Below are 25,571 nucleotides of genomic sequence, written 5' to 3'. Positions count from 1 at the left end.
TGCCTGTGGCATGTTGCGCGGGAAGGAGGGATTTGCGTACACACACAAACACTCAAACCAATCCACACAAACAAACACACAACAAATGCTACGTGGTAATGACACAATTCTTTAGTGGGTGTTTGTGTCCCTCAGGCTCCTGCCAAAAAACATAAGCTACCTAAACCCAATTTATCATCACTTAAAAAACATGATGTATCCTTTCTGTGACATTCACCAGACTTATCAGACTCTGTTACAATCAGTATCAAGTTAAATGGTGGAGAACTGAACAGTTATATACATGTATGAGGTGAAATCTGAGCCACTACTGGTTCCATCCAGCTCTCTGCTAACACATCTTTATTGGTGTCTGGAGGCAGACAGGGGCTTGATTAATGGTGCTGCCATTTAACCCTTCCTCCCTCTTTTACCAAGTAGTAACACCACTGAACTCATCTGTCTCATCTTATAAAGGGTTAAGAAGTGTTTTGTTTTGGGGTAAAATATCAACCCACTGGTGCCAGCTGGTTATGGTTTATGAACGGTTGCATGGGGGAGACATACTTTAGGTAAAGGTTTGCAGTAGGTCCATTTAATCATGATGACTTTACAAGAGGCCCACTTATTAAGGCAGGACAAGCCAACTAACAGCTGTGCCTATTAGAGTCAGCATGACTTACATCATCCTCTATCTGTCTCCTGGAAAATGTTGGCTTCCCTCTTCTGAGTAGATGAGATCAAATTGACTGCAGGTTGGCTGAGATCTTAGAACCAGATTTCAGATCAGCTTGCACTTCCACTACCGGGTTTTATGAAGTGACGGGAAATTACATAGATGCTTTCATCGTTTGGTTTCCTGTTCTTCATCGCCTATAAAGTTTGTGTACTCTTGTGCAAAGTTTAGCTCCTACAGTGCTTATTTTAAGCTAAACTTATTATGGATTAGCGCTGGGCAGTGTTTTGATATTATATTGATGTCGTGATATGAGACTATGATCTTAGATGTTGTCTATCCCTGGTTTTAAATGGTACATTATAGTAAAGTAGTAATGCAGTTTTCCACACTTAGCAGACTGTTTTAACTGTTACTATTTGCCTTTACCCATGTAGTCATTATATCCACATTACAGATGATGATCTATCAAAAATCTTATTGTCTAAATATTTTGCGAAAGCACAAATAGTCAACCCCACAATATCATCACAATATGGATATCGAGCCATTTGGCCAAAAGAAAAATATTTGATTGCTTTCTTACTCTAATATGTCTTATTTCTAATCTTTATTCTTATCCTTATTATTACAAAGTGCGTGAATAAAAATATATCAATATAATCAGCAAACAAAGTATTTATTTCAGTAAACAGTGGTTGATTTAAAACATCTTGTTAGCCTGGTCTCATCCGCCTCGTTATTTCAGAGTTGAGGGGCCCCGATGGCAAAAGCTGATAGTTTTTAGTGTCCACCTGGGAACCACAAAAAAAGAACAACTAGGATTTCTGGCAGATCTCAGCTAATAGGGGGATAGAGGGGCAGTAGTCAGGAACTAACCCCATATGAGCCATAAAAGTGATTAAAATACACATTCACATCCACTCTGAAATGCACAGGTTGCCAATGTAAAGATGCTAAAACAGAGTTTTATAATCTTAAAAGGAATTTCAAAAGGAGGCTGTGACATCCACAAACTTGTTAAGAATTCATTGTTTTAAACAGGAAAAGAGAGAATTTCAATTATCTAGATTTAACAGATCAAATCTTGTCATTTTGAATCGCTGCGCTGAATTACTGATTTCAGGCATTCATCAAGTCTGAGTTTATTGTTTGATAAATAAGAAATGGTCAATAATATCAAAACTAAACAAAAGATAAGAGCGCTACAAGATCATTAAGAGCATCCTGGTTGCAGTTTCGGTGTCATGACCAACTCTAAAACCAGAATGGAGTTTTTGATAAAGACAATTTCAGTTTATAAAGGTAAATATATGCATCAGAGCTGAATGTCCTTAAATACTGGTCAGTTTAAAGATTGCCCACCTTTTCGCTTGCTAACTTGCAAACCTCCCATCTGTAACCTTAAACATCCCCCATACAGACAGCACATTTCCAGGTGTATAAACCTATGGTTTCAAGGGGCACTGCTCTCTGTTTTTCAAAGTACGAAAACAGTAATGGTATGCACTTAGATTATATAGATAATATCAGAATCTATAACTAACAACTTCAAGGTTACATTAAAACACTCTTGCCCATCCAGGTTTTCTATGTGATCTATAACCTTGAACTCTTTGAAACCTGGACTGAGATCGCTCTTATGCTGCTTTTAGAGGCCTTTCATCAGTATTTTAACCTTTGAATCCTGAGCAAATCAGTGTAATTTCTTTCAAAAACATGGGGGCAATAAGGCAATGAGCAACTTGGCAGGAAATATTCCACAAATTGCGAGACATTGTTGATTTAGAAAATTGTTTTAAAAAAAGCTAGGGGACAATGTTTAGGGGGAAAAAAAGAAAAAACTATTATTATTATTATTATTATTATTAATTTGGACATTTCTGTAATTTCTTCCTAATATTTATTCTTCTTTTGTTGCTCATTGCCTTTCTTCCTGTTTTTAAAAAAGATCAAGCCAATATACCCAGGTTTCAGAGTGTTAAGGTCTTACAGTATAATAAGATTTTGTCTTACTCGTTGGAAGACTCTCTCCATTGCGATCAGGGCTGCATGCAATGTTAACATCTTCATGGTGCGTGCAGTCATGACGGAGCCACTCCTTTCTTTTGCACAGCAGCAGGCTCGGCTCTTTCCCTGTGCAGCTCACATCATCCAGAAGAATTGGACCTGACCCCACCCCAAAGCGAGGGACTGGGGTGATGTCTAGTCCTTCAGAAAGGAGAGTCTCGCCTATTCTGCAAGGTAAACATGAACACACACACAAACACACTTTATTGAACTTTTTAATAAGCACTGAGGGTGCTCATGTTTGTTCCTGTCTGAATGGATGAATACTTTATATTACCTGTAACCAAGCTGTCGGCACACGACTTGTGTGTTCGAGTCTGTCCAGCCATCATCACACACTGTCCCCCACTGGCCGTGATAAAATACTTCTAAACGTCCCTCATAGCTGCTTGTGCCCCCAACCAACCTCACAGAGCCGTCTGGAGACAAAGAGAAAGACAAACAGACAGGCAGAGAGTTAAACAATGCCCTCACTCATGAGAATACTTTGGAAAATGTTTTTTCATGGTCTTTTATCTCCTCAAACCAGCTTTTAAATTAAAAAAAAAATAGACATTTTAGTCTTTGCACCCTCTGAGAGATAGTGTTATTGATCGCAACATAGCAACAAAAATGCTGAAAATTGCATCGCAATTAGTCAGACGACACACTGTTAATGCAGTTATGGTTGGCTGCAGTAATGACCAGAAAGCTCTGAAAGATCCTGCTCAGACTCAATAGCCCGTGTCTGTATTCAGCATTCAGTCCTTAAGACTTCTGCCTTCACACATTGGTCACTTGGCAACACACCAGAGTCTTACTCCTTTGTCTGTTTGAGAATTTTTTCCTGCATTGTTTGCTCAGGCTCAGTGATAATCCAGGCCTGGCCACCATAAGTTTTCCTAAAAGTGCACCTCCAATGCCTTGCTGACTCCACGAGCAAGCTAATGTGATTTTTTTCCTCTCTTAAAACCAAAAAGGTCAATTGCAGGGACACTCAGCTTGCTTTGACAGGGGGGCACTTTGGCAAAATGACAGGAGGCCAGGGGCCAGTTAAACAAATTGCAGTCCTGCAAATTACAGGGGCGTATCTAATAATTGAGATCATTCACAGCTTTAACCTGGACCTCTGTCTGGGGGGTCAGGGGATCCTTCCTTGGCACTTTTTTTATCAACAAGCTTTCTTTTGATGCTTTTTATACACTCCAGTGTCTTATTTACATTCAAAATACAAAAAAAGTTTCAGTGTCAATCAATTTATTTAAATTGTGAATTAGAAAATGGCCTATGTGCCACCTGGCACCCTTTTGCAGGCCAGATTTATCCTGTGGGCTGTAAATTAAATTAAATGTTTGTTTATTTTTAAAGGGACAGCACACAATTGAAAGTAGTTGCACCAGACTTAGCTAGCAGCTAATTGGCATCTGTTGTCCCTGGGAAGGTAAAAAAATAAAACACTGAACAGCAAATAGCCTACACTACCTAAAACATGACAATATGTTTAAGTCCATAAATACAAACATTTCTCTATATAAAACAACATGATACATAAAAGACCCATGATCTGAACATAACATCACATAAACATTTATTAGAATAAAATCAGCATGACAGACAGTTGAGTACAAATTTAGTATCACTGATCAATTGTCTCCTGCAGCAAAGCTTTAGCCGTCAGGATTACATGCAAACCAATCTGCCACAATAAGGTGGGAATTCCTGGACGGGCTTATCTCTCTATGTAAAGTTTGTGTGCATTTGACTTGCATGTCTTTGTGAATATTATGGACTGCTTATACTGAGTCAGGTGGTGTTGTACCTGTAAGGGGGCTGCAGGACACTCCTGCATCCTCAGAGTGCAGACAGTTGTGCTCCCCCCAGGCACTCTTTGGACACTGCTCCAGAGTGAGCTCATTGCCCGTACAACGCACCTCGTCCAGCCACACACGGCCTGATCCCTTGCCAAAATGTGCCTGGCCCCATGCCCTCGCTACCCCGCTACAAAGACAAAAGTAGGTAGAGAAAAAATAGAAGTTTAGTTTGCAGTACTGCAGTTACAATGAAAAACAGATGTAACGACCAACCCTGCCTGACCTACGAAATACAGGGTATAGGATGCAGTATGTGCTTAATCCGGAAACTAATTGTAATTTTAATAAATTTTGTGAAAATTGCTCATCACACACATCTGTGCATGCATAAACATTGCGACAACACAGTACCATACACCAAAAGTGCACATACAGACATGTGCCGAAAGTGCAGTGTAGCTAAATATGCATATCTCTGTGGTACTAGAATTCATGCAGGAACAATGAGCCTGATTCATTATCTGACCCCCAGATGTTCTTTACTGCTCGCTCCTCTCTCTGTGTGTGTCCGAATGGAAAGAATACTTCTCATACTTTTGGAGACAGAGGGAGAGATAGACGACTGGACACCCACATTAAGTCATCTCAGCTTCTTAGTCGATCTTTCTGTCACAATTTTCCCTCTTTTTCTCACGCTCACACTTTGTATTTCCTTTATGCTAATTACTGGCATTAATGTGAATATTAACAATAACGTGTGTGTGTGTGTGTGTGGGCGCCCTTTCACCTCAGCCCCAATTGTCGACACACCACCTCTGCATCACTGTCGTCCCATTGGTCATCACATATGGAGCCCCACTGCCCTGCATGGAAGACCTCCACTGTGCCCTGTGACCCCGACCGACCTCCCACCAGCCGTATAGGCAGCGTCACCTCCGCTGAAATGACGGCAAGCATAAAAACACATTCTCACATAGACTACAAGACTCCGGGCTGGCAGAGATGAAACTAATTAATTGATATCACCATGTAACTTCTCCAGTTGATTACTTACATACAGTAAGGCATTTTTTTTATTGCAGGTTTTCTTGAATTTTGTTTGAATATGCAGATATCTCATGTAACTAAATATGCATTGATTTACATTTATTTCCAGAACAAAAATCTGAACATTGGATGAAGCCAGATTCAAGCTTTTCATTTTATTTTATCTACAAATTAGAGTATTTTTTTTTACTGAAGGACTTTTGGATATATCATTTTATTATTCCATAAATAAGAAAATACTGTCAGTAGCCATAAAAAAAAGCCATATATATATATATATATAAATATTTTGAGAAAATGGCCATGTAAGATGCATATTGTAAAATTCCATACATTTTTAGACAAAAAATAAGTAATCAGATAAATAGGTTAAAAATTTAAACTAATAGATATCACCATGAAACTTGCCCAGTTTATTACTTATATTAAGAAAAATGTTTTCTGCATTACAAGCATTCTAAAAATGTTATGTTTTTAATATGCAGATGATGCATTATCTAATTAAATATGTGCTTTTTTTCCTACACTACTAATCTGAACAACCTAAATGTTTATTTTGGATGTTTTTTTTCCACTACTTTGAAAGTATAAAACCAAAGTAGCCCAAAATCTCAAAACTGACCAGTTTTCACCTGTGGTGTGTAGTATATAGCAAGGGCAATTCCAAAACTGAGCACGGGTTGGATAATTGTTAAATTTATAGTTATCAGATGTCATTATATTCATGCAAACCTCCATCCTTCCATCACAGACCCATAATTCCCCATGAGGAGTGCCTACTTTGTGTCTGTGTGCAAGTGATGGCTGCAGCCTGAGAGCATTCCCCTCCATTCCAGGTAGTCTTAGGACACTGGAGCAGGTCTGGCTCCTCTCCCTGGCAATGCACTGCCCTCCAATGGAGTTTGGCCATGCTTGGACGAAACAGCGGAACTGGACGTGCATGACCTGAGATCCTGGAAGGAGATCAATAAGCAAATGTTACTTTTACTCATCCAAAATGCTTTTTTTTTCAACCTACAACTGACATCAAACAGCAAATCCAGTCTCATCTGATAAGAGGTGCTTATCAAGAAATTTGGACATTTCTTCATGGCACTTCTGTTTTCATTTGAGATGCATCCTGCTGTCATGCTTAGGGCAGCCCATCTCAGAGAAAAAAGTAGCAGCCGTTTTGGCCTGGTAGCAGTAACCTTGAGCCATCTGTATGTTCATAAGCTGCCATTCCAGGGCCATTGCGGTCAGCAGTTTTACACCCAACAGCTTCAATAACCGGCCACGTGAAAGTCATCACCAACGATTCCAGCTGACATATGGCTGACATTTGCCCTCTTTCCTTTCCACTGAGAACTTTCATTGACTCCTGTGTGAATATGCACACACAGGCATGTGTTCATGTCAGCATGCGTGCCAGCGCTGGTGTTAGTGTCAACATGTGTAGCAAGTGCACAGAACGCCTCTGTTCTCCAGGGAAATAAGACGCTTTCTCAGCTAACTACACCCCGGCTTATGAATACTGTCAATATGTATGATCCGTCTGCGGGCTCCCTCGAGATCCAGCAAATCAGTGGCTCGTCTAGCATGGAAACATCTCAGAGACCATATGACACATCATGTGTTTGTGTGTGAGAGAGAGGGGCAAAGAGAGAGAGGGTAACAAGGTAAATAGCTGAGCACTGAAGGTATTTAAATACCTCTGGGAAATGGGGGGTTGGAATGCAAGGGTCACACAAGAAAAGTACAAAGACTGTGGAGAGAGTGGATGCGTGTGTATGTCTGAAGACTTGTGAAAATCGCCAACATTCCCAAATTTCCATCACTCTTTCACCACATGTCAGACCTCCACAAGCAGCTTCACACTGTGAATTTATATGTCAATTGTGATCACACTTGCACCTGTGTCTGAAAACATATGTTAGAGGGAGATGGCAAAAAGTGCATGTCTGAAGGCATCTGTGTGCATGTGTGCTCTCTTACCCCTTGCCCAGCTGTCTGCAAACCACTGCGGCATCTTCGTCCCCCCAGTCGTCACTACAGATGGATCCCCAAACCCCTCCCAGATAGACTTCCACCCTGCCATCGAGCTTGGAGCGGCCTCCTTGCAGACGCACAGAGCCTGGGATGGAAAGGTCAGATATATACTGCAGCACATATAAAATGAGGGGAAAGAGTTGACATGAATAGATGTGTTTGTCACACTATATCAAAATATAAAAGAGGGGGAGTTAGAAGCATGCAAGATAGGAAAAAATGAAAGGGGCAGAACTGGATGCAAAGCATATATACAGGTGCACAACTGTCTTCTAATAATCCAATAAATCTGTCTGCATCAAAACGGCTGCATATAGAAAAGCACTTCATTTAATAACATCTACTGACATAATATTTTATATATGTGCTGTCACATCACAACCCGTCTGTAAAAAGAAAGAAATTAAGACATAGTGCTTTTTAAAAAACACAACTATACAGTGTGAGCGGCTGTTTAACTACATCCCTTCGTTTGTCTTTTTTGTTGTCACATCTAGTGACATATTTAATGATCCTCATAGCATTTTTTTTTCTTTTCCCCAAAGGAATATTTTCTCCTCATATAGTTTATACCTTACTGCCATAGAACTGGTACTATCACTTATTAAAATACTTCTAGCCACAGCCTAGCCAGTGTTGGGAATTGAGTGTTTCACAGTTGTGTAGGACTGCAAGTAACAATTATTTTCATTGTTGATTAATCTGTTGTTTATTTTCTTCATTAATTGATTGGTTTTTTGGTAAATGTAGAAAATGATGGAAAATTTTGAGCCCAAGATTACGTCTCATTTTGCCCACAACCCAAAGACCATCATAGACAGGTAGACTATCAAAGAAACTACAAAATATTCAAATTTAAGAAACTGGAATCAGTGACTTTTTAATCTTTTTCTTACCTCAAACCAGTTAATAATTTCTTAAATTAGCTGTGATTAATTCAATCGTTGGCAACTAATCAAATAATCAATTAATGATTGTAGCTCAAATGTTGTGTGTGTAAACAGTGGTGTAGTGGCAGTTGATGAGAATCAGATTCAGACAACTTTATTAATATTGCCAGGGGCAATTTGTTTGAACAGCTTGTTGTTTGCACATATAGTAACATGTAGACACATAAATAATTAGTAATAATTACAAAATAAAATTAAAAAATATGCCAAGGAGTTCGCTGTAGGTGGGTATACTGCTAGATTGGGAGGTTACCAAAAAGTAAGTGGGTATACTCTCCTGTATGTTCCAGTGGCTTTTCAGATGATGGGTAAGTAGGCCTATACTATAAATGGCCAGAAAAAGAAGCAGGTATCTCCCTTATACCTGCATATACCCTCCACCTCACCACCGTGTGTAAAGAAGTCATAAAAATAACAGTGTGTGTCTGAGTGCATTAAGTTTATTGTTTTGTGTACATCTATTGGATATATTTGGATTGTTACGGCAACGGAAAATAAAAGGGTACATGTTCACCTACACATATGCATAGGCGAGTGCCTGCCTCCTACTACCACCAGCATATCTGAAGTTAAATTAAATATATGCTGTCTTGCAAAAGGTCATAAACATAACAGAGAACAGAATTTGGACTCCACATTTGGCCACACCTCCTAAAGGTGTGTGATTTTCCAAATGTCTTTAATAACTGGCCCAATGTATGTCAGTTCCATGTATCATTTACCGGAAGATAATTTACCCACACTGTGCCAACACACTACAAGACTAAAAATACCACAGGCTACTTGTCTTGTGCCAGATGGAAATGACACACTCTGTTCCTTTCACCACTCTCTCCCTCTTACTTCTCCTCCTTTCATCAATCCAGAGATGTAGGGCCCTCTTTAACCTCACTTTTCATTTTAGCAACACTTAAAGCTTGTAGGCATCGATGATGTCATGTACCCCGTGTCAAATTATTGTAATGTGAGAGAAGTGATTTCATTTAACCTACTCACTTTTACACTGGTGATTCCTTTAACTGTTCCCAAACGCACCATATAAGCAAATACCTGTGTGCTCATTTGAGCACAAATGTGCTTAGACTTGCATCTGCATGCATTGAACTCACACCTGGGACACTGAAGGTGTGTCCTGTGCTGTCTAATTACTTCAGCATGGGCCTCCTAAGTTGAACACAACTGAAGCTTGAAATTCAACACAGTTGCACAACAATGCAAAAAGAAATGTAGTGTTATTCGCTCTTCATCAGGACAAATAAAAATACATATATAGAGATTTGTTGCATTTGTGACAGCCTGCATTGATGTTTAACCCTTTGAAAACTGGATCACCATCACTTTTCTTGAGCAACTTCGTGAGAACTATTCCGCAAATGGCAAGAAATTATTTTGGGGATTTTTTTTTTTTTAAAGAAGCAAGGGAAAAGCGGCCATAGAAAACAAATATTTATAATTATCATATTATTTTTAAAATTATTTTACAGATTTTTTTTTTTTAGAACTTTTGGGGGGTCATTTATCTGTTGTTGTTTTTCTGTTTGTTTGTTGTTTTTTTTCCCATTTCACTTTATTTTTCCTTGGTTTTATTTTCTAATTTTCAGGTAATTTTCCAGTACTTCTTTTTGTTTAAAACAATAATTTTACTAGCTTTTGTGAAATTTCTTTTTAAGTTGCTCAATGCCTTTTACCTGTTTTTTGGAAAGACATCAAGCCAATTTTCTTAGATCTCAAAGGGTTAAATAACCATTCAGTTCATTTGGAGATTTCAGCTCATCTGTATCTAATTCATGTTTTCGACTTATTTCTACAGATTTATGATGGTAAATCCCGACAAAAATACAGTATCCGTGTGGGCCTGTTTACCTTGTTTACAGTCGCAGTAACCCCAGTCCACTCTGCCTTTGTGGTTCCTAAAAAAGCACCAGGGTCGGATCCTGCCGTCCGGGTTGCGGCAGTGATTGTGCTCTCCTATTCCTTTGCCCGGGTAGCGCTCCTTGAAGCCGGCCACTTCGGTCCAGTTCATGCACTGAGTCCCGGACTCGGTGACGTCTATGGCTCCCCGGTAGAAACCGTCTTTCCCACGGCTCTGGACGCAGTCAGTGAACGGCAGGATGAATGAAGGGACGCTGCTGGAGTAACACAAGCCGCTATTCGCAGCCAAAAGCGCGGCTGTTAGAGCAAGAAACGCCAAATTCATGTTAGGTTTCTGGCGGTAGCAGCTGCAGAGAGGAGCGTCTATCACCAGGAGCTTCTCTCATCAGCTCAGGAGACGATCTTCAGTCAGCCTCATCGTCCTGCCGGGGACGAGAGTGAGGACCGGGAGAGGAGAAACGACGCGGATCAATGAAACTCCTATTTGCGTGGGCTAATGGGCAGGCAGCCCCCCAAGGAAAATTCAATAACATATAGGCTATGTTCGGAGTGATTTTGTGCACCATATTAATTAGATGTGACAATTCTATTATTATTATTATTATTATTGTTATTATTATTATTATTATTATTATTATTATTATTATTATTGTTATTATTATATTGTGATGATTAATATTTATAAAATGTACAACTATTTTACTTACTATAATTACCACATTTAATTATTTTTTTTTCATAGGCTAAAAACACTATTTAGAAAAATTACAGGGAGTAAAGGAGGAGCCATTATGTATAATGTGAGGATTAGGTAAAAATAGGTCATGTGTAATGCCTAAAATGAGAAACTGCCCTTTTTTGAGACAACGTGACCATGGCCAAAATGTTCTTTGAGTGTTTATCTTTTGTGTACTTATATGCCAGTGATCCTCAATTTATGGCCCACAGGCCAAATTTGACCCCCAATAAGTTGCTGAAATGTCCTAAAATCTTAGATTCGTCCTAAAATCAGAGAAATTTTCTGAATTCCTAGAAACTTCCTAAAATCCTGGAAACATGTAGGCCTCTTGGGCTGCTGCACTTGGCCTCCTGTCATCTTGCAAAGCTAGATGAGAATCCCTGCTATAGCCAATGCCCTATGACTTCCGATGCTCATTGTCATTTTAAGCAACGTCCTTAAACACCTGTGCTACCTACACTAAACCCAGCCATCCTTTCATATCATTATTTACTTACTTACAAACAACGTCAAAGGTCTTATTAATAGGGAAGCGCAACACCTCAGATGATGCTGTTTGGTGGATGGCCTCTTTATCTCGTTCTCTCTATGCGTGTGTATTTCACATCCACGGTATTTCATGGACACAGTAGTGTATTTGAGATGAGAGGCACACTCAGTGCAGACGCAGCGCCCCCAGTGTCTATATATGTATTCTCTGATTGGAGCAGGGAGGAGGGGATTTGGAAACGTCAAATAGAAGCGACCAGATGACATCATTACACCGCGTCCATTCAATCTCAAATATGTGCACTCCTAAGCCAAACCGGCGTACACCGAAACTCGTCTTGGTTGGTCGTGTCAGCCCTGGAAACAATGCTCTGACCCAAACGGGCTACCAAGATCGCTGAGGATGCAAAAATTCCCCCAGTATTCACGAAAGGGACAACAGCTATCGAGTCGTCGCGTCCGGTTATCTTTAACACTTTATTTAAGCGGCTACGCCAAGGCTTTGAAGCGAACCCGAGCACCCCGGTGCGCATAACGAGCACACCCATTGTGATTTTTAGCGGCTATCACACTTTACTGATAGTTGGCTACCATCACAGCTGGCTAATCACGTCTGTATGTAAAGAATAAAAGAATTAATGCAACAGCGACAAAGGGTGTTGAATAGTTAAATACAAAACTTTACACCTGAAGAAATGAACAGTCGACTGCAAGAGATTCGCGAGCGACAGAAACTCCGGCGGCAGCTTTTAGCTCAACAGGCAAGTGGACAGTACGCCTCTTGTTGTTAGCACGAAGCTAATCTTAAATTCACCAGTTAGCTAACTTCAGCTGTAACGTTATCTGCTGACCGTCCATGGAGCCGCTATATAACTAAATGTTGTATGAAAAACGCATTTTCCACTGTGTGTTGAACAAAGAGTTTGTCGCACGCATGCATCCACGGGTGATGTAAAATTAGCAGACGTACTTCCGCCAAGTGTTTAAATTGGACCTAAAGCGCCAACAACTGTACTGTAAATATAAATGAACTAAACCAGTAAGCTCTTTGACCTATAAAGCTATATAGCTATATCTTGTTATTCTTGGTGTTTATTGTTACAGCGTTGCAGTGATATTTATATTTTTCAATCTTTCACGTGCATACCAGTTTTATACAATGTATTGCACCATGTGTGACACACTCAGCACATTATCAATATTATAATTTAATTATTTACATATTAGTGCTAATTGTTCACTCCTGTACTTCTTACGTTTGTATTTTTACACACCTACATACTCAGCATATTTATTCTAAATATTTACATTCTTGTTTACTCTTGCTGTATTTCTATATAATATCTTTAAATACTTGTGCTGGTACTTATTTTTAATTTCAATATTGGAAATAATGTACTTATTACTTTAATACTTTAATCTGGCAGCTTTAGTGGTTTATAGATGAATATGTTTGCATTAAAAACACAAGAATAGTGTAGAAATTATGACGTTTTGTTATAAATTAAACTACCCTGTAATTTAAGCAAGTACAGCTAAAATGATTGGTTGATTAATCATTTAGCCAAGTGGTATCTATTTTGATAAACATTTAAGTCATTTTATAAATACTTTTTAGTTTTAGTTGGTTTGAGGGTTTTTATTTTTATTTTGGGTGGATTGGGTACTTTGGCAATTATTTTAAGAAACTTTTAAGTCATTTTCTTTTTTTTAAATTGTTTTAAGTTTAAGCGTATTTTTTTTTAATTTTCTGAATTGGGTACTTGGGCAGTTATGTTAAGAAACATTATACAACATTTAAGTAAATATACATTCTTTTTTTCTTCTTTTAAATAACCTTGGATTTTGGGACTGTTTTCTTTCTAGATTTTACTGAATTGGGTACTTTTACTTTTCATACCTAAAGTACAAATTTTTCTGATTATACTTACTTTCACTCAGGCAACATTTTTAATGCAGGTCTTTTACTTATTACAGAGTATTTTCAGTGTGGTATTAGTGTAGTTACTTAGGTAAAGGTAAAGGAAGTGATTACTTCCTTCACCATTGAATACATATTCAGGGAAAATATGCCAAAAGTAATTTACAGTGTATTTATATGATGCAAGATTATATTTTTCATGCCATGGGAAATTGTTGAAGCTGCATCTACGTAACAGTAAAATATATTGAGACAGAAAACTTTGAATACAGCAATTAATTATGTAATAAGGAGACAATATCACAATTTTAACATTTGGGAATAACACAACATAACATGACTTTCCCATTTTTTTCTAACCACAGTTGGGAGCTGAAAGCGCAGACAGTATCGGAGCTGTCCTAAATAGTAAAGATGAGCTAAAAGAGATAGAGGAAACAAGAGAAATATGCAGGTAAGATATGATTCAATACCTGCAAAAAGTGGGGGGAAAGGCTGCAGTTGCTACATGTGTATAAATGCGGGGGACTCTGCATGAAGAAGACAAGAAAGCTTGAAGTGCCAAGCTTGTCATCCAGAGAAGCTGCCAGTAGGGCTGCAGTTACAGTTATTTTCATCATTGACTGATCTGCCTATACAAATAATCAATTGTTTGTTCCATAATGTCAACAAAATGGTGATGTTTTCAAATTGCTTCTTTTGTCCAACCAATACATTTTTGCCTGAAATTTACCTGAAACAGTCAATTGGTTATCAATACGGTTGGGGATTAATTTTATTTCGACCTGCTAATTGATTAGTTGAGTAACTGTCACAGCTCTAGTTATCAGTTCAAGCCTTTTTGAGTTCTTAATGTCATATAGTCCTTGTAATTGTGCACATATTGAGCATGTCAGATTCACCTGCTTTCCTACATTCAACATGATTTTGTGAACATTTTTCTATTTTGCTTGGCAGTTTTGTTTTGTCATCACCAGTGCTAAAATGTTGATTTTGTGCTCCAGCAAGACACTGAATTTCTTAAAGTACTGTTTGTGTTTTGCAGGGCTTCATTTGACAGTTCAGTCGTACCTTCCAAAAGGAAGGGACAGATGGAGGGTGAGGACACAGAGGAAGATGTGGAAGAACAAAAGGTGAACATTATGAATTTACATGGGCTAAAAAGGCTCTAACTGACTGTTGGCTGATAATAAACCTGATTAATATAGCACTGTTCTAACAAGTTCACTTCAATTCAATCCTTTCTTTCAGACTCCAGGTCCATATATTAAAAAAAACATCACAGACAATAGATACATAAACAAACACAGTATAAAAATAATAAACCAATATATATGAATGTTTTACAAAGAGACAACTATACCACCGTCCCCACAGCTGGGATTGGTGACATGTAGTGCTGTACCTTATGTAGGGTATAAATTGTATTATTCATTCTCAGAGTCATTAAGCAGGCAGATAAATGTATACATGAGATTCTTTGTGACAGCTTGGAGGTTAATCACTCTTGCAGTCACAAACATTTCACTGGCACTACACCAACAAGGTCTCTGGAGTAATATTCTCATGGTGTTATTATAAGCTACATGCAAACTCTGTAAACTTTGCTTTTAGTACTTAGACCACAATTGGGCAGTATAAAGTGGTGTACAATATGCTCTGAACAGAGATATGAACACATACTTGATTTATGTGAGGGAATGTTTACCTGAGCATACATCATCTGGCATTGCCTCTGAATATCATCATTGTCTGTCATTTGTGCTGTTATAAAATGTCCAAGATATTTTACTCCATTGCATACATCGAGATTATTATCAGACAATTTGAAGACAGGAAATTTTAGACCTTCGTCCTCTTTGGTTCTATAGATCATGACAACACTCTTATCAGCATTGTGTTTGATATCATGCTCTACACCATATACTGAAATTTAAAGTACGAAAACAAAATTAGAGTGTTAAAAAAATTATCAGAGGGAGACAGCACAAGCAGATAAAACAGAGTGTGTAACAGACGCAATGAGAGAGCAGACGACTAAACTCAGGACACATATTTGAAAAAGAATGTATGGGGGAGTGTTTTAAAAGATGACAGACTGAACAAAAACGTCTTCTCAGGCAGGTTGTTCCTAAGGGCACCGGAAACCAGATTTCGTCCCTCCTAGTCTGTTGTCTGGGCGGTGGGCCTTTGCCTGAGGATCTCAGGCTATTTGCTGGCTTTTTTGAAAGTAGTCTCAGCAGCAGGTTTATGATTTGCTCTTAATTATTTGCTACAGATCCAGATACAGATAGCTACAGATATAATTAATGAAATATTTTCTGGATAATGTCCTCTTTGCAAGTCAGTGTGTGTGTTGCTCTGCTCCATTTGGCTGTATGAGGCTTTAGCTGCAGGCTGTGAATGTAAATTTGGCCACCACCCAAAATTGTTTAACTCAGACAACATAAGCTGCTAACATGATTTATTTGACTCTTTAATATTTTTTTTCAGGTGTAGGATTTGGGTAAATATGACATGTGGGCAGAACAAGGGGGTCAAAAATGTTCCCGCTTACTCTTCTGGCTGACTGTTTTGAAAATTAGAATCTTTACTATTTTATTGTCAGCCCTTTAATATGCTTGGTGTATTTCCCTCTCTTTGTTACTTATTTATTTGTCAGTATGGGTAGTCCCCAAGTGATTGTGATTTCACTCATGTTTGATTTATGATCAGTGTCTTTTCAGTTGAATTCATCCACCACCCACACATGCATCACGCGCATATAAAGGTTTGGCTCGCAGACAAAAATATGAACCTCATTGTGTTTTTGTGCGTTAGGATGAGGTGGAGGTGCAGCAGCCGGATGAAAGCAACCCATATGAGGAGGTGTACAAGGACTCAAGTACTTTCCTCAAGGTTAGAAAACGTACTTTTTCTTTCTCTTACACACACGACGTCTCTTTTTATACATATTTTATATCTTGTCTCACTAATTATGTTGTAACACGGAAAGCCATGTTTTTGTTTTTCACTGAGGTAGATGAACTGGCTGAGTGAATGTAGAAAGTAGCTACATTAGAAAATATCAACAAAAACTAATTGTGACATTTTTGAAATGTTTTTTATTGGATACGTTGGTGTTGTTTTTGTGTTACTCATTTTTAGCCATGACAAGAAACATTTCTAAAAGAGTAGCAGGAAGAAGAGCCTCATAAAAAGATACATATTTCAAGTTTTCAGATTGGGTTTTACTGCCTGACAACTCAGAGCATTCAAAGCATTTTTGGACTGGAAACTTAACTGGAATGAGCTGCTGTGATATATTCACCTGCTGTAATTATTTGTGCCTTCGTGATTGATTGTGGAGACTGATTATATTTCAAGAACTGCATATTTGAAGGTGGCTCTGTTTACAAGTGTACTGCTGTACAGTTTTAAAAGTGGAGATGGTTTTAGTTAGTTAGTTAGTTTGTTCTTTTCCACAGCTGCACACACAGGTAGGAAAGACCGAGTGCATATCACAAATACATGACGAGACAAACAAATGAACTGGTATACGAGACACCACACACTTCAATTGCATTACATATGGGGGGTGAATTATTAAAAGCTTGTATGGCAGAGGGAACAAAACTCTTACTGAAACAAATCCTTCTGCACATACACCCACAAGGAAGGGGAAGAAGTTATGGTGGAGTGGATGATCTGGATCTTAGGTGATAGTGAGTGCTCTGCAGATCAGGGATGAGGTGACATAACTAGATAGTTCTTTTATCATGTCACATGCAATAACACTGTTTTATTCTTAAAGAAATAAGTAATTATGATCCTTTTGGGTCATAATTGTGCACCTTTCATTTTCCAAGGTTGTACATTACGTCTGTAATGTATATTTATTAAATGCGTCTCTTTCAACTTTATAATAACAACAAACGAGAAAGCAAGGCATGGCCACATCAAGGGGAATTAGGTCAGACACACACTGCACATGTCAACAATTCCTGATGTCTTCTACTGCAATGTTTACTTAAAATGAAACAATTCTTATTTTAAATTTCAACTTGCTAAATGTCAGAAGACGCTGTGATGGTAATTAGTCAAAAATCCAAACTTACCCACATTCACAAAATGCTCTAACTAGACTTGGTGATGGTATGATGCAAAATGGAAACCTGTTGCAGCATTTGGCTGACTTGAAAGACCTAAAACAACCCAAACTTTCAGATAAAGTCTGGGGTGTACATCAAGAGACCATTGGCCATTCCTATCCCAAACCATCAAACAGTGACATAAACAAAAGTTTTTTGAAATACCTGATCCAAAACTGGAACGACAAGTTTTCTTTGGCAGGTTGAATCTATGCCTTTCATTTAACCTTGAGCTAAGTTAGTGGAATGTCGCTAACAGTCACATGACTCACCTGGCATCAACCTGTAATTTCAGACTGCAGCATGAATATAACTGGTTAGAACCAGTTTATCGATGGACATGAGCCAGAGTGTGTAATTTCACTGTATAGAAACTATTCATGCGTAACTAGTGGGAATGAGTCACTAAAAGCCTCTGACATAAAGCACACACAAACATAGCATGTGATTACGTGCACACATGATCTCCTTTTGTTGAAGTAAATAGTGTGTTTGCAATGCATTATTTCAAAATTCCAAAGTGTTGTTCAGTCACATAATAAAAAACAAAAGCAAGGTCCTTATGTAGAAAAGTATTTTTCCTTATTAAAAAATTAAAATGTTAAAAAAAATTGTAGATATTGCAGAAAATGGATGAGAACTTGCAGTTTCTGTTAAACCTGCCAAACTAAATCAATCTAATGTGTATTAAAATGCTTGAGTACACATCCTCCTATGCATATGTGCATTGTCACTTTATTCATTTTCAGGGAACCCAGAGTTTGAATCCTCACAATGACTACTGTCAGCACTTTGTCGACACAGGGCACAGGCCTCAAAACTTCATTCGAGATGTCGGTGAGTGTATGCCTGTGTGTGTTCGTTTTATGTACATGTTCATGCTGGTTTGTAGTTCTCATTTTGCTGTTGTCTATGGTCCAGGCTTGGCTGACCGATTTGAGGAATACCCTAAGCTTCGAGAGCTGATCAGACTAAAGGACGAGCTTATCTCCTCCACCAACACCCCTCCCATGTATGTTAAATGATGATGTGAATACTTGAGTAAATATTTACCTGAATGTCACTGTGATTACACCCACAGACAATAGCTTGAATTACTGAGACCGTATTTAGAATGTGTGTCTGTGTGTTTAGGTACCTCCAGGCTGATCCCGAACACTTTGACCTGCAGGATCTGAAGTGCAAGTTTGATGTAATTCTGCTCGAGCCGCCCTTAGAGGAATACTACAGAGAATCAGGCATCAGCCACACTGAACGTTTCTGGACCTGGGATGATGTATGTATGCATGTTAGACTGGTTTGCATTCAGCTGCTTGTGCTAATATGTGAAAAGATAGAGAAGAATAACAATAAAAGACCAGTGTTTTGATTAGTTCAAGGACCACAACATAGAAGGTAGGTAATAATAGTATGACAATTCTAAACTGACATTATATTATATATATATATATATATATATATATATATATATATATATATATATATATATATATTAAAGTAAAAATAAAAAATCAATGTTTTGTGGTGTAAAGGGCAGTGACAGTGAAGTATACAAATACACTTTTAAAAAACTCAAAGCTGCAATTTTTTTGGTAAACGTAAAATGTGTCACAACATAGCATTATTAATGAAGCAATACAGTACTACAGAGATGTTCCGGTCTACAAATTGTATTCCAGCTGTGAGGGAGCATATTTGTTTGGTACAGACCCCGGCAGAAGTCCCATCATGATTATTTCATTTTCGTTTTCTTTTTCTGTGAAAATGAAACGCAGAAGTTACCAACTCTACTAAAACTGCCACTCATATCACAATCTTTATCCATCAATATAATCATAATATGATGGATTTCACATATCATGCAGCCCTAATCACAAAATATAGAGAGAATAAAGACCACTAGACATAATTTTCTTTGGATGATATTTTGCGTTACTCAGACTAATTTCATGCTTAATAGTTACAGTTCTGATTGTTAATACTTTTATTAAGATCACAGTGAAAGACCTCTAACAAAAAAGTAAGGTGTGTTTAATATTGATATGGACATTCCTAACAATGTCAACAGCTTGGGAGTACAAGGAAATAGGAGTGTGCTGACCCTCTCCCAGCAGAGGGCGACAAGGATCCAGAATGACCCTGCCAATGTGCAGACCTGATTGGGATGGCTAAAATCACCTGTTTTTTTTCTCTCGTGACAGGTCTGCCTAAGGGAAAGAAAGAGTTAATTGATTTATGAATACTATATTCACTCTTATGACATGCTGTCCCCTCACACTCTTCTTTTCTCTGCTCTCTGCTGTTGTAGATCATGAAACTGGAAATTGAGGAGATATCGGCTATACGTTCCTTTGTGTTTCTCTGGTGTGGCTCTGGTGAAGGCCTGGATTTGGGCAGAATGGTAACGTGATTCCTTATTTAGTCAGAAGCATTTTTTAAATGATATGCAAACTCTAACTCTATGTTCTTACTGGTTTCATTTGGTTTTGCAACTTCAAGCATGCAAGTTATTTTTAACTCTTAACACATGCTTTGAGTCATTCAGGACCTCAGTGCTTCACTTTGCATCTGACGACTGAGTTAGGCAACTCTTTGTTTGATGTTATGACAATAGCGTTGAAAACCTTTTACGTTTGTTCATACCGGAATATTAAAGGCTTTAGACCCTCCGCAGAGACACCTGGGTTCATGTCCAGGAACCTGTTAGACAAGCGGAGTTATTTACTTTATTATAAGGTTGTCAGTCTGTGTGACGCATCTACTCTTTGAGCTGGTCAATAACACTGAGTCACACTCTTGACTGTGTTTGAAAATAGATTTTGTTGTAACCTTTACCAGGGCACTGCATTCTTTCAATAACTTTATGGTTCACATTAAAAATGTGGACAGGATTTTGTGTATTCTGTGGTAACACAAGGGCAAAGATCATTTAACCAAATATCGAAATATGTGTTAAAGCAAGCTGATGTTACATTTACATTTTAACTTTTATATATTTTAGTGGAGAAAAGGTCACAAGAAAGGAGTCATGGACTAATAAAAAAAACAAACTGTTCCAAACAGCTAGTGCATTTATCACAATCACTAAAAGGTAAGTATCAACAAACTTTGAGAAAGGCAAGACTGATTTTGTTTATTTTAAGATAACAATGTGTTGACAGCTGCTTTTACAGTGGCTTCTCAACAATTCTGTTAACTCATTCAACTACTACAAAGAACAAGCAACCAGCCAAACTGGTATGAAGGCAAAACGATCTTTTGTGTAGATTACTGAAAAACTTGGTGTCAATAACACTGGAAGAATCACAGGCATTATTCCTTAAAGAAACATAGAGTTGGTCATGCACTTTTCAGCCGTCCAGAAATGATTTTCTCAGAAACAGTGGGTTTTGTAATTAAATCTACATTATTTTAATTTGCTGAGCAAAGTGCAATACAATAGATAGGTCAGGAAAATCCTTACTGTGCATGCACTGTGTTGTCTTATTAATACACTAATCCTCTCAGATTAATCAAAAAGACTAACCTATCAATTTTAACATCCCTAAATTGAGTACTTATAATACAAAGTCCATCATAATACCTACCCGTATTACACCTGTTTCAGTGTTTGAGGAAGTGGGGCTTTAGGCGGTGTGAGGATATCTGTTGGATCAAGACCAACAAAAATAACCCGGGAAAGACCAAGGCACTGGACCCGAAAGCAGTATTTCAGAGGACCAAGGTATGGCAAAAATGTCAAATAAATGTTCACGTACATGTAAATATTAAATAATATAATTGATTTGATATTTGTTTTGCTTTAAAAAGGTAATGTTAGATGCACAATTTAAAGTTTACAAGAGTCATGATGAATTTGAAGTTAAACCAGTTTAAAAATGTATGTCTAAAACTATATGACATTTCTTCAAGGAACACTGCCTAATGGGAATCAAAGGAACAGTACGTAGGAGTACTGACGGCGACTTCATCCATGCAAATGTGGACATTGACTTAATCATCACTGAAGAGCCTGAAATGGGAAATGTAGAGAAGCCTGTGGAGATCTTCCATATAATTGAGCATTTCTGTTTGGGCCGCAGGAGGTTACACCTGTTTGGACGAGACTCAACCATCAGACCAGGTGAAATGGAGACACTCTTTTGTAGATGATACCTGCATGTTTGCTTTTAGTCTCAGTGTCTTGCCGTCCTCTATCAATCGATCAATCGGTCTGTCTATCTTTCTAACTATGCTTGTGTCTCAGTAACCATGTTGTTGCTTTTTTGTTTACTTCTCCCAGGCTGGCTGACTGTGGGTCCTACTTTGACAAACAGTAACTTTAACCCAGAGACCTACGCCTCGCATTTTGTCAATTCTCACCTATCTGGCTGCACAGAAGATATAGAGAGGCTGCGGCCCAAATCTCCCCCTACAAAACTGAAGTCAGACCGTGGTGGCGGAGCACCCAGAGGGGGACGTGGTGGGCCAAATGCAGGAAGAGGTGGAGACAGAGGCCGTGAAAGAAACCGGCCAAATTTCCGCGGGGACAGGGGAGGGTTCAGGGGCCGTGGAGGGCCACATAGGGGCTTTCCACCTCGCTAGACGAAAGAGCTCATTCCAACCAGACTGATACTAGGAATCCCCATCTGCCAATTGTATGGTTAGTATGTAACAACTGAAAAGTTAGTGATTGTGATTCACCTTTTTGAATCTTTTTCTTTTGTCTATATTTTTCCTGGTAATTCAATGATTTCACTTCTCTAATTAAACATTCTTTTCACTATTTGTGTTTGTTTGATAATTTTTGAATTAGTTTTTTGTCTTGTCCTTGAATATACAGCACATATACAGTTATGGAATTATTGTCAATATTACAGTTCACTAATATGTAAAGAGAGTGATTAAAAGTCATCATGAGCAAATGAAACTTATCACAAACACTACTGTACAGATACAAGAGCATTTTATAAAGATAATACCTTAATACTTCAATTTTCAAACAGATTCTTTTTTTCATTTCAGCATGCTGTTACACTGTTGTGGTGACAAAATGTGTTATTCTAAACAACGGTTGATTTAATAGGCAGCTAATCACTGATTATCAGAGTTCCCTTAAAAAGCTGCTATTATGGCCTTTAACATTTGTATTCACACATGCATGAGTCTGTGAAAGCTGATTGGCTGTTGTCTTCTGTTCATGCTCTTTCTGCTTGCTGTTGAGCATGTATAGAGAATGTCAACCAGGCAGAGTTAAGGCGCGGTACCATTTGTGGAATGCTGACCTATTCCTTCAATGCAACCTTAAACACACACTCTTTTGAAATAATCCTTGGGTGTGAGTCTGATGTTGTTGCTTAAGGGTTATCTCTTCAAAAGGTAAAATGACCTGAAGCAACATGAGGTCACGTAGCGGTGATCTGACCTGCAACAAATACATTTTATATTGATGTAGGTGTCAATAACTTCAGACTTTCAGATAATAAGAGTCAAAAAGTATAAATGTATAAATAGTAATTCCATAAATATCAACTGTATTTAAAACCGTATTCTAAATAATAGATTTGAAAACATATCAAAACATAGTTCAATAAAACTGGAAAAGATCATCAAAAACCAGTGACACTAGAATCCAGTTGGATCTCCCTGAAAAAACCTGCTCTTTATGTACTGTTTTTCTTGACCTATGAGCTTATATTTAGCTATAGCTATAGCTATATAGCTATTTATGACAGCGAGATAGTTAGAGGGAGGCTGTTGTCACTGTCTTTACCCCGATCTGATCTCTGTTTGATATCTATACCTGCTCCTGTCAAATTTTTGACATTGATCCTGTCTCTGGCTTCTCTAAAGCACATCTCTCCACATTTGTTAACCTTGTTTCATTGTTCTATTTTATCATTTCAGCATGGATTTGCATTTCAACCAAATTACTGTATGCTGTCCATTTTTTTACCTCAGGTCATTCCCGTTACTCACATAATAGTGTTTAAAGCATCTCTTTAAGTGCCCTTTACAACAATACAGTCCACCCCAGGGATGGGTGCATCTGAATTTTGGACAATTTAGTCTTCTGATGCTCTTTGGTTTTTTTTGACACTGTAATGGAGCAAGGCAAGCCCTGCCAGTTAAGAAAAATCCAAATTTAGTCTGTCTCACAAAAAGTTTTTCACTTGTTCATTTCCACTCAAGAAGGCCAGGTGCCTGTTTGGTTTTATGGGGCTTTTAACATCCATTAACTTACAGACAATTGATGCAAGTTTTTAGAACACTGCTGCAGAGTTGGATTTGCACTCCACTAAGGTAGGACATGTAAATGTTCAGCACATAGTTGCATTGCTTTTTAATGCTGTGTTTAATTTACTTATTTTATGTTGAAAAGGCTCTCTAGGATAACTCGGGTAGCATCATCATCAAGAAATTATAATTATCTTCAGTTATATATATATATATTATTTATTATTCCACAGAGAGCATGCACTGACATTGTTAGTTTTATCACTGCTGATGGAGGGTTGAGACAGCATCACTGCAGGACTGTTGCATTTTTCTATTTGACAAATATCTTAACGATCACTTTACTTTGTGGTTTCATGTTGTTGAATTTGTTGGCACATGTGAGCACATCCATAGTGTGATAAAACACAAACATCTCTGCACAGTGTAATCTGTGCCATTTCATTAACTCGTCTTTTAGTGTTTTTCCACCATTTTCTCTTCTGCTATTTCTAAGATTTTACTTAAAATTTTGTCCCTAGGCACATTTTTTTGTATAAAGAAGATTTGTGAATATGGTCCCTAGTTCACTAGTTACTGAGGAAAGAATCAGGTTGAGTGTTTAAACCACATTGGAACCGCATTGTCTAATCAGTAGCTTAAAAATGCATTCAGTGGGTAGTTGACTGTTGAGTTGCATTATAAAACCTTAAAGGTTTCTTTATTCTAATCAGTGACACGATTCATTCTTGCCAATCATTTATCTTTTTTAATTTGTTTTCCAAAGTGATTTTTAGAATTGATTTTTTTTATCATTAATTTTATTACACTTGTTTTTGCCTTGGTAGTTTTATTAGTGAATTAAATTTGTACTAGCCTGTGTTGCTTTACATTTTTAAATTACAGGCCGACAGGCTACAGTGTCGAACATATATATCTTGTTGTTTCTGGCTATTTTATTTGAAGTGAATGAGGTTTTTATGAAATAAATGGACTTTAAAACATGGAAAACTGGGACAACTAGGGACAGTAAGTCCAATTAATTCCTCTTCCAATATTACTCGGACTTGATATAAGGAAATATTAATTGGTGACTGTATATTTTATACTCTATATTGATCTTGACATGAAATCATTGTGCACATTTTTTGTCGAGTCAAAATTTTTTGATAGTGGCTAACTCATATACTGTTTTTTTTCACAGGGAAAATGGATAATATGCAACCTCTGATGTTCCTTCTGCTTGCAGGTGATTGTTGGTGTTTGTTTGCTTTAAAGGCTGCAAAGGAAAGAGGAGAGGGAGAGTACTTCAAAAATTAACTTTTTTTGTTCTCTTGCAGGATTATTGGGAAGATCAGTTACAATGCAAAATATATCTAAAACCACAACAGGTGAGATATCAAACGTAAATTTTGGTTTATGTCAAAATTAAAACTTTATTTTTTCAATTAAGTTACCTTGGAAATCATACATTCGAAAAAATGTAGTGACACACATATGTACTATTACAACACAGTCAAAATACAGAACACTATTTCAGCTTTGTATGTAATTTAGTTGTTCTTTTTTTTAATGTCCTTGCAACTTCAGCACCTGTCATTGAAACCGTGCCAACATTGAACACCACTTCAGTGCAACTGAGTACACCAACGCTAGCCAATGAGACTTTATCTCAGGATCAAACC

The 25,571-nt window shown here is 37.8% G+C and overlaps 2 protein-coding genes across 3 annotated transcripts in view; one reads left to right on the top strand and one right to left on the bottom strand.

Moving 5' to 3' along the window:
• prss12 (serine protease 12) overlaps nucleotides 1-11,019 on the bottom strand; it is a 29,977-nt gene extending 18,958 nt beyond the window's left edge. The window contains exons 1-7 of one of the 2 annotated variants that reach the window (XM_042485972.2): nucleotides 10,404-11,019; nucleotides 7,537-7,675; nucleotides 6,343-6,515; nucleotides 5,303-5,453; nucleotides 4,524-4,702; nucleotides 3,003-3,144; nucleotides 2,672-2,892 (exon numbers count right to left, since the gene is read on the bottom strand). In XM_042485972.2, coding sequence (XP_042341906.1) covers nucleotides 2,672-2,892; nucleotides 3,003-3,144; nucleotides 4,524-4,702; nucleotides 5,303-5,453; nucleotides 6,343-6,515; nucleotides 7,537-7,675; nucleotides 10,404-10,737 — 1,339 coding nt within the window. In that variant the 5' untranslated portion in view covers nucleotides 10,738-11,019. The remainder of the gene's footprint in view (nucleotides 1-2,671; nucleotides 2,893-3,002; nucleotides 3,145-4,523; nucleotides 4,703-5,302; nucleotides 5,454-6,342; nucleotides 6,516-7,536; nucleotides 7,676-10,403) is intronic. The other variant, XM_088075988.1, reaches the window with a different exon arrangement.
• A 928-nt stretch (nucleotides 11,020-11,947) lies between these two features.
• Nucleotides 11,948-22,456, top strand: mettl14 (methyltransferase 14, N6-adenosine-methyltransferase non-catalytic subunit). The gene is made up of 11 exons (XM_042484301.2): nucleotides 11,948-12,401; nucleotides 13,927-14,015; nucleotides 14,607-14,694; nucleotides 16,382-16,459; nucleotides 18,441-18,528; nucleotides 18,613-18,703; nucleotides 18,826-18,967; nucleotides 20,000-20,092; nucleotides 21,299-21,415; nucleotides 21,604-21,814; nucleotides 21,974-22,456. The coding sequence occupies exons 1-11, from the start codon at nucleotides 12,336-12,338 to the stop codon at nucleotides 22,273-22,275; spliced, it is 1,365 nt and encodes a 454-aa protein (XP_042340235.1). The 5' UTR covers nucleotides 11,948-12,335; the 3' UTR covers nucleotides 22,276-22,456.
• Nucleotides 22,457-25,571: the final 3,115 nt, after the last annotated feature.

The sequence above is a fragment of the Plectropomus leopardus genome, chromosome 3, assembly GCF_026936395.1.
Source record: "Plectropomus leopardus strain MGB_pleo_1.0 chromosome 3, ASM2693639v1, whole genome shotgun sequence".
Taxonomy (NCBI): Eukaryota; Metazoa; Chordata; class Actinopteri; order Perciformes; family Serranidae; genus Plectropomus; species Plectropomus leopardus.
Note: the sequence above shows the minus strand (reverse complement) of the source record. Positions and strands in the feature narration are given on the sequence as shown.